The sequence below is a fragment of the Gracilinanus agilis genome, chromosome 1 (genome assembly GCF_016433145.1).
Source record: "Gracilinanus agilis isolate LMUSP501 chromosome 1, AgileGrace, whole genome shotgun sequence".
Taxonomy (NCBI): Eukaryota; Metazoa; Chordata; class Mammalia; order Didelphimorphia; family Didelphidae; genus Gracilinanus; species Gracilinanus agilis.
In genome coordinates, this window is record NC_058130.1 from 95,876,763 (window position 1) to 95,889,645 (window position 12,883).

General features: G+C 43.8%; 1 protein-coding gene across 1 annotated transcript in view; it reads right to left on the reverse strand.

Annotated features, from left to right (window-relative positions):
• LOC123230812 (serine protease 38-like) overlaps positions 1-8,399 on the reverse strand; it is a 32,356-nt gene extending 23,957 nt beyond the window's left edge. Inside the window, exons 1-3 of the mRNA XM_044656987.1 lie at positions 8,327-8,399; positions 7,330-7,356; positions 5,754-5,916 (exon numbers count right to left, since the gene is read on the reverse strand). Of these exons, the coding sequence (XP_044512922.1) occupies positions 5,754-5,916; positions 7,330-7,356; positions 8,327-8,399 (263 nt within the window). The remainder of the gene's footprint in view (positions 1-5,753; positions 5,917-7,329; positions 7,357-8,326) is intronic.
• Positions 8,400-12,883: the final 4,484 nt, after the last annotated feature.

Below are 12,883 nucleotides of genomic sequence, written 5' to 3' on the forward strand. Positions count from 1 at the left end.
GGAGGATTTCAGAAAGAGCTGCAAAGACCTACATGAAGTGATGCAGAGTGAAATGAACAGACCCAGGAGAACACTGTACACATTAACTGAAACCCTGTGGGACAATCAAATGTAGTAGGCTTTGCTACTAGTAGCAGTGCAAGGATGCAGGACAATCCTGAGAGACTTGTGAGAAAGAACGCTATCCACATCGAGAGAAAAAACTGTGGGAGAAGAAACATAGAAGACAAACATGATTTATCACTTGTTTATATGGGTATAGGATTTGGGGTTTTGGTTTTAAAAGATGACTCTATTACAAAAATGAATAATATGGAATAGGGATCAAGTGATAACACACATATAACCCAGTGGAATTGCTTGTCAGCTCTGGGAGGGGGAAGGAAGGGAGGAGGGAGAGAAAACAAATCATGTAAACTTGGAAAAACATTTAAAAATAAAAAATAAAGAGGGCAAAGTTCCATTTTCACTTAGTTAAATGATCTTAACATTTAAAAGGTCCAAGAATTCACTTTTCCTTTTGAATCTCTCTGGTCCGTCAGCTCCACCATTTTCTAAAGTAATAAGGGAGTCAAGAGGCGAGATAAAAACTTCAGTAATTACAAAGAGATCTCTTCCCAAAAGAAAACCCTATCCAGTACGCACAAATAATAAAACTGTCTTACACAACATATAAGGACAGCAAATAGTTAACATAAACTTTGAAAACATGCTCCATCAGTGATTCCAGGAATAGGAGGCTCTACAGCTTCCTTCAGCAGTTCTCTCGCAATTGTGTCTTGAGGCTTCAGCAGCATAGGAGCAGCCTATTATCCCTCCAGGCTTTGTCCTTATCTTCACTAAGGCCAAAGGAAGACATTTGGCCCAAGGTAACTGAATTTCCACTCTCGGCTTGGTAAACTGTTTTCTAAGCTCTTGTTTCATTCTCTCCGCCTTCTCCAAGGAAGGAAGGTATCATGGGAAATGTGAATCCCAGACAATACCTAAAGCTCTTGCTAACCCTTGCAATGAATCTCATTCTCAGAATCAATATTCTTTTTTTTTTTTTTTAAATCCCTTAACTTCTGTGTAAGTGGCTCCTTGGTGGAAGAGTGGCAAGGGTGGGCAATGGGGGTCAAATGACTTGCCCAGGGTCACACAGCTGGGAAGTGTCTGAGGCCGGATTTGAACCTAGGACCTCCTGTCTAGGCCTGACTCTCAATCCAGTGAGCTTCCCAGCTGCCCCCTCAGAATCAATATTCTTGATGAGTCCATATCTCAGCACAAGGTGCTCAAGTAAAATTCTGGTCACTGTCTGACTCCTGCCAGCTGTTCTGGTCTCAGCAAGTTCTTTAGCACTTGATTGAGTAACTCTACATAAACTAATTCTTTCTCTTTGCTAGAAATCAGGCCTCTTTCTTCTAGCATCTTCAAAGCCTGGTTGAATGCATATAATTCACAGGTTTGGGCTGACTCTAGCCTCTATTCACTAGAGTAGCCTTGTCTCCATCAACTACTGACCATTTCCTCGGGATTCTTCTAATTTCCCATAGAAACATGGCAGGGTTCAAATTGGACTATAAAGCCCTCTTCGGTGCTGAGAATTTCTCTCCTCTCTCTAAGTCCCATCTGACAGGGTTAGGAGATTCTTTCAACTGCAAATTGTAATTGCTCCCATATTTTCTCTTGTTCATATTTCACTTCCACTACTGGTGGTTGGGTGATGGAAATGGGAAAGTTTTCTCCTTTTACTTCAGTCACCATAAGTCTCACTTTCAAGGCTTAGCCCTTAAGGGCAGCACAATAGAAGACAACCTAATGGTGTCCATATCTATCAGGAAGGCAACCTTTGCCTCCTGATCTTCCACTTTCTGGGTTATCAAAGGTTCTGGGTGGGAGTCATCAAAAAGCTTTTGACTCCTTGAGTCTCTAGTCTCTGAGAGAGAGGGAATCTTCTATTCTCTTTGTTGTTTGGGACAATTCTCTTTTAAGTGGTTTATTTTTCTGCAGCTATCACATATAGCCTCGGGGGCCTTCCTCAATGATTGCACCATCTTTTCTTCCGAGGAGTCTGTCCATTTTTAATCTGTCCTGCTTGCTGTATTTCCTCTCTTGAGCTTGCTGTAAGAGCTCCCTTAATAACTTATTCACCCAATCTTCCATTTCCTGGAGCTTTCTACTAATATCTGGCCAAGGATTAGCAGTCACATCTAAGCCAGAACTTAAAAGAAGTTTCATTCTTCACCTGTTTGACATCAGACACCCCATTCTGATTCTGGGACACATCTGTTCTAATGACCCGAACAATATTCTCTTGAGGAACTGCAGTGTTCTGGTCTTGAGGGAAACATTCCTGCTTATTCTCTTCTGCTTCCAGACTTTCCATTTCTCCCTCAGAATCAGTACTACTCTGAGGAGCACTAATGAATTCTATCGCCAATTCAGTCCTCCATCTGAGTGGAACTTCCCCACTGGACATAGCTTCACCACTTCACCTAAGACTGGTAGAAAGGCAGGAGCAGGTGGGGTTTCACGTGGAACCCATAACTTTTCTCTCTCGTGCTCAGTCTTCTGTTTATCTGTCCCTTCCATTGTTGTATTCTTTAGCCAAAGGGCTGCACAGTGCTCCTATCCCATCGTCTCTCCCTAAAATCTTGGTCTTTACTCTCTAGCCACAGCTTAATCACTGTCTGGTGCCTCCAAGCACAAGGTGACTTGAATGTCTGTAAGATTAGCTCAGGACTTCTACGCTCACCAGTCTTTCTCAGGTGCCCTGGGACAAAGAGATCCGCTGTTCATACAAACAGCTCAAATTTCATCGCTGAACCAAAATCTCGCTGATCAGCTCAGGTTTTGGCGGTTTGGGCAAGTATCAGTCTACACCTGCTGCAAACCATGAACACACTCAAATAGCTCAGGTACAACTTTAAGCCACCTTGGATAAACAGAGGAAACTGGGGAGGGGGGAACTACTTCCATAGGCTTTTGCTTCAGACTTGCCTAGAAGTTCTGCCCAACTTGAGGTTACAACCTCTATTTCCCTTATTCAATAGTCTAATCGATCCCTAATACAGTTCCAGGATTCTGTTTCCTGCTTCTTTAATACACTCAACTTCCATAATACCCATGTAAATTCTCTGGCCAGTTCTCTGCTCTGGAACTGCTGGCTCAGCCATCTGCCTTGCTCTCTATTGGCCCCTCTCTCTAATCTTTTGTTACCAAGTCCTTTAGAAGCCAATGGGAGGTGGCCTTAATTCATCTATTGTTCAGGTAGGTAAACTGAGGCACTCTCTAGTGTTTGGGTTTCCTGGTCAGGGAACCATCTGTGTGGAGTGAAAATCTGGAAAATTTTAATCACTCTAAATAAGTAGAGAGCACGGCCAGATAGAATGCAAAAACAGATGAGGCTTTATTTAGAGAAAAATAAAGGGAATAAAAATTAAAAGAAAATAAAAGGGGGAGGAAAACAGGAAGGGAAGGAAAGGGGATTCCACAGAAGCTGCTTGCTTGGGGCAAAAAAAAAATGTCCTCTTTGTCTACATAGAAGCACAGACTTTTTATAATAATATTGACGCAAGATTCACCCCCACCCCTTATCTAACCCTGTAAGGGGACTATGACATTCACAGTCTTGAGCATGAGATTTTCAACATTATATACCCCCGAGAACCAGTGATGTGACTCAGGTGGCCTTTTCTCAGGGCTGTAAGAAAAGTTACAAATTTGAAACTTCCTGTTTCTTCCTCCTTTAGCTTATCTCCTTTTCCCAGAGATGGCATGCTTCCCAGACTACAGATAAGCTCTTCTCAAAGTTTTTGAAAATAGGTCAAGAAAATTAAAAATTTTATTGGGGAGGGGCAGTTTTATTCTATGGAATAGTAATACTAAGAGGTCTTAAAATTGGGGTTACAGGCTAAATACTACTCTGAGAATTACATACTGAATCTCATCCCACACTCAAGGAGAGTAAGGGTTGGGCCACGAGGGTAATGTGATTCAGCCAAGGTCACCCCGCTAGGAAGTGCCTGAGATTTGAACCCAGGACCTCCCATCTCTGGATCTGGCCCTCCATCCACTAAGCCACCGTGCTGCCTCCCTTACGGAGCTCTTAAGGCTGCTCATGAGTAGCAAATGTGATGCAGATACAGAAGTGCTCCTTATAAATACAAGCTATTACTCTCTACTCAGAGCTGCCTTGTGAGTATAGCACAGAAAGCCCTCATTTCTTGTGGATCACAAGGCAATTGTGGGGGCTAATTTCCAGCCACATGGGACTCAGCTGAAAGTCCACTGATTGGCTGCTGAACTAGAAAAAATGAGGTTCTGGGGGGAGAAAACGAAGGAGGAATGTTTGCCCCTCAAATGCAACCAATGACCAAGTCCCGTCCATTCCATCTCTGTGTCTTCTCTCTTCTACCCATCCTTTCCTCTCTGGTACAACGGAAAGAGCATTGGATAGAGTCAGAAGACCTCAGTTCTAATCTACCACCACCCTCCAGCCACTTATTACTTTTATGACCTTGGACAAGTCATTAACTTCTTGGGGTCTCAGTTTCTTCATCTATGAAAATGATTTGATTAGATGAGATAGATTTTGATATCCTTTCTACTTCTGAGTGTATGGTCCTTTGTTACCATCCACCTGGATTATTTCAGCAGCCTCTTGTCAGGTCTTCCTGCCTCCTCCAACCTATTTTTCACACAGTACTACCAGAAGCTGATCATGCTACTACTGGGCTCCTTTAAAACTTCAATATCCTCTATTGCCTCCCTTCCTTCCTCTGGTATTCAAGGCTCACTATTATTTAGTACTACCAGTCTCATTTCATGTCATTCTTCTCTGTTTTGAAGGCAGGATAATTCTGGTTTTGTCATTAGGACTCGGGGTCTAGTACAGTGCCTATGGGCACTTAATATACCTTTGTTCAATGAATGAATGAATTCTATGCACCACTCAAACTACCCTAGTTTCTCCACTGAACATGCTTGGTATTCTCTTGTCTCCCTGACTGCAGAGGCTATTCCCTATACCTGACATAACTTCCCTCTGCTGCTTCACCTGCAGAATTCCTCTCATTCTTTTTTTAAGCCTTTACCTTCCATCTTAGAATCAATACTATGTATTGATTCCAAGACAGAATTGGGGTGAGGGCTAGGCAAGGGAATTAAGTGACTTGCCCAGGATTACACAGCTAAGAAGTTTCTGAATCCAGATTTGAACTCAGGACCTCCTAGCTCTAGGTTTAACTCTCAATCCACTGAGCTACCTAGCTGCCCTCCCCTCATTCTTTAAAGCCAACTCAAATGCTACCTTCTCCACTAAGACTTCTCTGTTAGTAATGAAGTTCTCCTGTCAGGATCCACATATCACATTTTCTCCCCTCTCTAAAGCATTTTTCCCAATATTAAATAATTCATTCTAGTTACCATGACATATTTGTTCCTAATCCCTTTTCTTAGAGGAGAGTCCTATACAGGTAGGATCAAGTTTTATCTAGACTTTGTTTCCCCCTTAGAAATGAGTAAGCAACTAATAGATATTTATCAAATGAGCTCTTGCATGGTATAATAGAGGAAGATTTGAGATGGGTTGATATTGGGAGAAAGGGGTGCCCTCTCCCCAATTTTCAGCAGATCCTTCTATGGAGGCAACCACATTCACCTGTAGGTGATTCTAAATCCACTTTGGTGATTGCTGAAATGCTGATCTCCTGCCTTCTAGGACCCCATCCATCTCCACCCCCAGCCTCATCTGGCCTCATCTGAATACTCACGTGAAAAAGCAGTGGGCAGCCGTGAGCACCCACTGCTCATGCAGGATGGAGCCTCCACAGATATGGTAACGTCTGTAGAGAATGCTGACTTGCCATGGCCATTTAAGTATGGAGGTATCTTGACCCCCAAGGATCTTCCCTTTTTCAAAGGTTTTCCCGCATTCTAAGAGGAGAGAGCCACAGGAACAGAGATGTGAATAGAGAGAACAAAGAAAAAAAGCAGAGGAATAAGGTGTGGGGGGAAGGGCTGGGGGGGGATGTTGAAAGAGTTAAGGAGAGAGACAGAGACAAAGACAATGAGAGAGACTAGAGGTAGTGAAGGAGACGTAGAGAAAGGGAAAAAAAAGAAGACACTTGGAAATCAATCCATTACTAAACATTTATCAAGCACTTACTATGTACTGGGTCCTAAGCTGACCTCCGGGAATACAAAAAGAGGCTAAAGACATTCCTTGTCCGAAAGGAGCTCACAGTTTAAGGGGGGGAGACAACAGGCAAGCAAATGTAGCCAAAGCCAAATAAATAAATAAATGATGGGGGAAGGCACTGGAAAGAGTCAACTGATGAATCCACAGTCAATGTGTGTTGATTGAATACCTAAGTGCCAGACACAAGCTCCTCATTAGACCATAAGAGTCCTGAGGGCAGGGACTGCCTCTTTCTGTCTTTTGCTCTTTTTCATGTAACTCCAGTGCTTAGCATAGTGCCTGACACATGGCAGGTGCTTCTTAAATATTGTTTGAATTGAACTGGGGATACAAAGACAAAAATGAAGTAGCCTCTGCCCTCAAGGAGCTTATATTCTTTTGTAAAAGGCAACAGATGCATGGTCAAATATTCCCAAATGTATACCAAAGAGGAGGCATATTTTAGTGTGTGTTGGGAAGAATCTAAGACCCCTGATTGGGAGTGGGGATGGGGGCAGTCAAGAAAGGCTCAGGTAGAAGGTAATGTTTGAGCAGAATTTTGAAAGAAACAAAGGTTACTGAAAAGTGAGGAGGAAATATGGAGAAACAGCCAGGGCAAAGAGAGAGGGAATGTAATGCTCATCAATGAGAAATGGAGAATGAGAGAGAGGGGAAAAGGAAAAGGTGAAGAAGAGATAGATAGGAAGACAAAGAAAGGAGAAGAAGAGTCAGACGCAGAGGAAGGAAGAGAGGTTGGGAGGGAGAGAAAGGAAGAAAGGAGGAGAGAAGGAAAGAGAAAGAGGAAGAGAAGGAAAGAGAGATGAGAGGAAGAGTAGAAAAGAGAAATAGAAGGAAGAGAAAGAAAGAGAAGGAAGAGAGATAGTGGAAGGGAGACAGACACAGAGAAGGGAGAGAAAGAGAGAATGAGAGCTAGAGATAAGAGAGATAGAAGGGAGACAGAGAGACAGAGACAGAGATGTAATTGGACTAATGAAACTAGGCATTACAGGGTGAGAGAGGAATCCCTTGACCAGCCTTTTGAATATCACAAGGTTGAACTACCTAAGGGACTTTGTGAAATTTGCCCATCATCTATAATAGTTAAGTGCAAATGCAGAAAGAAGAGGCCATTTACTCCTTTAAGCAAGGTTTCAAAATAGTTGTCCTACCTTTACTGAGTTCCTGGCAGTAAAAACCTGGGGAAAAGAATAGAGAGATGTGAGCTCTAACAGGAGAAGGGTGACATGGAGTAGAGTAAGAAACTAGGAGATGGAGTAAAGGCTACAGAGAAGTTATAGGACACAGAGTATGGATAAAAAGGGTGGAGGGGGAGAAGGAATCACACTAAGGGAGCCCTGAAACTGCCAGGTTGAGGGGAGCTGATGAAGATAGATGAGATGACAGAAGGAGGTGAGATTGGAGGTAAAGAGGAAGACAGCAAGAAGGGGAGTATGAAAGGAGGTGAGAAAACCAGTCCTGGGCAACACTCTAAGAGGACAAAAGTTGTCTCTCTGCTTTGAGTTTCCTCTCTAAAGACTTCCCTATATCAATGAAATCCCAAGCCTGGGCAAGAAGAAAAAGAGAGGTGAAAACTGAGAGAGAGACAAACAGACAGAGACAGACAGAGAAACAGAGAGACAGAGGCAGAGAGACAGAGACAGACAGACATAGAGACTCAGAGACAGAGACAGCACAGAGAGACAGAGACAGAGACAGACAGAGAGAGACAGAAACAGAGAGGCAGAGACAGAAAGACAGACAGATGTAGAGACCCAAAGACAGAGGCAGAGATAGAGACAGCCAGAGAGAGATAGAGACAGAGAACAGTAGCTGGGATGGGAGGGAAATTTCAGAGGAGATCATTGGAAGGAGATGATACTCAGCCAGAGAGAAGATAAAGAATGAGGTAACTAGTAGAGGGTAACAACCAAGAAGTAATGGTGGGGAAGGGGAGAACATGAGGGAGATAACAAGGAAAATGTGAAATCATGGGAAGTGTGAGATCAGGAGGTGAGAAAACAAGAAGGGAGAGAACAAGGGGGTAAGAAAATGAACAGGAAAAGGTGAGGTGAGTGGAGAGGCAAGATGACCAGCAGGAGGGGAGATAACTAGGAGCATAGACAAAGGGGATGAGTGGAGAACAAGGGAAAAAGATGGAAGCCTCACTGGGCAGCAGCAGCCCCAAGAAGGGGAGCCATCCCAGGCGCCCTCCCATCAGAAGTTGTAAAGAGAACCCCATGATTGGATTCTGGGTGCTGGGCCTCTGATGAGCCCTTGGGCACTCCTCACTGCTCTAGCTAAGGATGCTCAAGCCCCTTCTAAAGGGCGCCCCCTAGGCCTGGCTCTGAGCAGAAGCTGAAAGGTTTCCTCCAGGAGAATAATTTCTCTGTGCCCAGTTCATGGCTATCCAGCAGGTCCTAAAATTCTACCAGCCTCCCCCAGATGCCATTCTCTGTTTCCTCGTGGGCCTCAAAACTTCCCTTAAGGCTTGGGGTGGAGGGTCTGTTGAGCACCTCCCTAGGCAGAGGCAATACCTTGGCTTCAGAGAAACTCCTAATCTACTGGAGGAGGCTGCATGAGGCTAGATCAAATGTTTCTTCTATGATGAGTCCTCTGCCCCTGACCCCTCCCTGGCCTGGAGTGGTAATAGAGAAGGTAAGAATCCTGGGTCTAAACACTAAACTTTCAGATTCTATTTCAAGGAGCCCTAGCTGCCCCCAAGCAACCGCTTTTTTATAGCATCGTGAGTGGTCTTGTCAGGAAGCTGGCTGCTCTAAAACCTCTGTGGGCATTCGGGATGGTAAAGATGTCAGTGAACAGCTCAGCCTGGTCTTTGTGGACAAAGCCCCTGAGTTCCATGGGTCCTAAGGGTAGAGGTAAGAGCTCCTGGGTGGTTGACTTTAGAACTTCCAAGGCTGTCGCCTGTTCTGGGCACCATCTGAAAGAGGGAGTCTTGTGGGTGACTGGGTCAATGGCATCCACTAGGATACCCAGGCAAGGAATGTGGATTCTCCAAAATCCAAGGAGTCCAAGAATCCTCTGAACTTCCTTTTTAGACTGTGGAGAAGTGAGGGCCTGAATTACTTCTTCCACCAACTATATTCCCCCAGACTTGACTGAGTGGACTAGACCTTGTGTTTTCATAGTGTTAATTCTTATCCTTTAATCCTCAGATGGGTCACCATCTGTCTGATCCAAAGACATTACCATATTCTCATCTGGTCAATAAATCATCATGGTAATGTCAGATGTCAATGCCTTGAGGAAGAGAAGCCTTTTATCAGGTCTTTGCCCAGCAGACCATGGCAGGATGAGGGAGGGTTCAGATAGCCCTGGAGAAGCACAGGAAGAGAATGTCGGGTTCTTTCCCTGGGGAAAACCTATTGTTCCTTCCTAGTCTCAACCACAGCAATAGAGAGAAGGCATTGGTGAGGTAGATAACCCCATATCACGTACCCATGGCCCAAGCTACCTGTTCCCTCCCTGTAAACCCCTTTAAGCCATCAGTTGTCATCTGCCTCTCCTCATTCAGGGTCATAGGTAGAGGAGATGGTATGACCATCTTCCTTCATCCCCATCATCCCCTACAGATCCAACATTCATGTTAATTTTAGGAGATGGATCCGGCAATTCTGAGGGTTTCCATTTGACCCTATCCCAGGTAACCAATATAAAGGCTACTGAAAAGTCCACACAGATATCTACTCCAGAGAGCACATGATGAACTTTCCTTGATCTATTCTCTAAAACCCCCTATGGAAATGCAGATGCCCTGATGGACCCAATGAAAGTCTTGTGCCACGATAGTCTGGATGTTAGAGTTCAGCAGCTCCTTGCATAGAAGATGCCTTATGGTTGAACGAGATTGAAGAACTCTTATTTGTTCTCATGCTAGATGAGATGTCATGGTATAGTGTTGTTGGGTTTTTTGTTTGTTTTGTTTTAATAATCCTTACCTTTGTCTTAGAATCATAGTATATTTATTCCAAGGCAGAAGAATAGTAAACAATAGGGTTTAAATGACTTGCCCAGGGTTCCACAGCTAGGAAGTATCTGAAACCAGATCTGAACCCAGGACCTCTCATCTCTAGGCTTGGTTCTCAATCCACTGAGCCACTTAGTTGCCCCCAGCTTCCTCATGCATTGGAGAATGAGTTAGGCCAACTAATATGGTAGAAGTATAAGGGGGGAAATCCTAGTAGCTTTTAACCTAATACAATCCCAAATTATGTGATGTTTTCATGCCTTTGCTCCAGCTATTACCTATGCCTAGAATGCCCTCACCCTTTTTTATTAGGTCCATTCCTAGCTCTACCTAAAAGTCCAAATCAAATGCTACGTCCTCCTGAAAGCCTTCCCTGATGCCCTAGATAAATAACAATCTCTTCCTCCAAGTATTCCTTGTAGTATATTTGCTTTGCTCTTCTCTAATGCACATAACATGAAACTCTGTGTTATAGTGGGGATGGCATTTCTGTCTCTTTTCTCGCTTTTCCCCCAAGTTATAAATTCCTTGAAAGGAAGGATCATATCTTCACTAAGCATTGTGCCTCTCACTCAGCCCAGTATATCACTGTCACTGTACACAGGAAGGGCTAAATTAATGTTCTAAAGTGCATCACCATTCTCTGTGCACAAAATCTTTGGCCGCCTGGCCAGGACTAGGAGAACCTGGGGGCATCCCTAGTACCACAGATGAAAACACCTACAAAGAAGATGCATCTGCTAAGTTCTGAGGACCAAGGTGCAGAGGTGGTCACTGCTTAGAGGGAAGACCAGGGCAGGAGGCAATAAAGAGGCTATTCTCTGCTATCAGACCAACACAGTGCTCTGACTGTTGGAATCTCCATGACACACCGGACACTGAGCTACAGAGAAAACCTTGTTGGGAGTGGAAAAGCCCTGCAACAGCTGGGGTCGAAGGTATTGGGATGGGCAACTGAGCCCTGATCTGGAGGTGGTCACAGGGATTGGGGGCATTGATGTTAAGGTGTTTTGATCTACTTCTAGTTTTTGGAATAAAAATTTTCTAGGAAAGAAAGAAACAAGCATTTATTAAGCACCTACAATATACCAGCCATGCTTTGCAAATATTATCTCATTTGATCCTTACAACCACTCTGAAAAAGTAAATGCTATTATTATCCCCAGTTTACACTTAAGGAAACTGAGGCAGAAACTCAATGACTTGCCCAGAGTCACATAATAAACAGCTGAGGCAGCATTTGAACTCAGGTTTTCCTAACTCCAAATCCAGCACTTTATGCACTGTGGCACCATATAGCTGCCCTCCAAATTGAAATGTGTGTTGTAAGTGATGTGATGAGAACATGGCAGGAGGGGAAAGAGAAAGAATTGTCAGAACGAGATGGAGGCTGCTAGAACTGATCTGATTGGGTTATCCACATCAAACTCTAGACCAATGAGATACTATCCACAAAGAGGCGGAACTAAGGGGCAAGGACAGCTAGCTCCCAAAGAGAGAGAGAGTCTGAGGAAGGTCCAAAGGAGTTAGGCTGACACCCTACAGTGCCATCTGGTGTTGGGCAGTGCACATGATGAATGAGTGAATGATGAATGGATGGGTAGATGGATAGTTGGTAAGATGGATGGACCCCTTAGTGCCCCTCTGGGAGCTCAAACACTTCATGTCTTATGCTAAACTCATCATCTTTTTCAAAGCAGCTTTTCTCTCTCCCCAATTTCCCTATTTTTCTGTTGATGGCTCTACCCCTCCTGATGAAGTCATCTTCTCTCAAAATGTCTGTTATCTTTCATCTTCATTCTCCTTCACCTCCATTCATTTAATTGCCAAGTCTTGATGATGATTCAGCCTCCTAGGTTCTGGTGGCACAGAAAGGGTTCTGGGCCTGCAAGTAGAAGCTTCAGTTCCAAATTCCAAATCCTATTCCTGGCTATATAAATGTGGGCAAGCCATTTCACTACAATAAGTCTCAGTATTTTCTTCTATAAAATGCAGACATCTGCACTTCCTACCTCACAGTGTTGAGAGGAAAGTATTTTCCATCCTTGTGCCATAGAAATGAAAATCATTGTTGTGTCTGTGGAAGTGAGATTCCAACTATTGTCACAAGTAATACATGGGGGAAGATGGCAGCTTAGAAAGAGCACATCTTAAGACCTCTTCACCCTTTCCACACCAAGATAGAAAACAAAGCTCTTCAAGAAGAAAGAGGACTAAATCTAACAACAGGACAGAGCAGGGAGATCCTACTGCTGGACAGCTCAAGAGGTACACCAAGAAAAAGGCTTGAATTCTTGAACTGTTGGGTCTGAGGGTATAGAAGGGGAATCCCAGGACCCCTTCCCTCCAGGCTGTGCGGAGTCTCCGGTGACCCCTGAAATCTTGGAGCAGTTGGCTGCACCGGCCCAGAGAGAAGGCCTCGCTGGCGCCAGACTCGGGGAGTTGAACACAGGCACCAGGGAGGTGGCTAGAGGAGAAAGCCAGAGAAACACAGCAAAAATGCTCAGAAGATGGTGGCTTAGATAGAGCAAAACTTCAGACCTACTTGCTTTACATCACAAAGATAGAAAACAAAGGGCTTTGAGAGGAAAGAAGACTCAGCAAAAACACTCCATCTTGTCCCCCACTCCCCCTTTTTTTCTCTTTATGGAATATAAATTTATAAATATAAAATTTCTTTATGGAATATAAATTTATAAATATAAATTTATAAATAAAATTTACTCAATGAGGTTTTA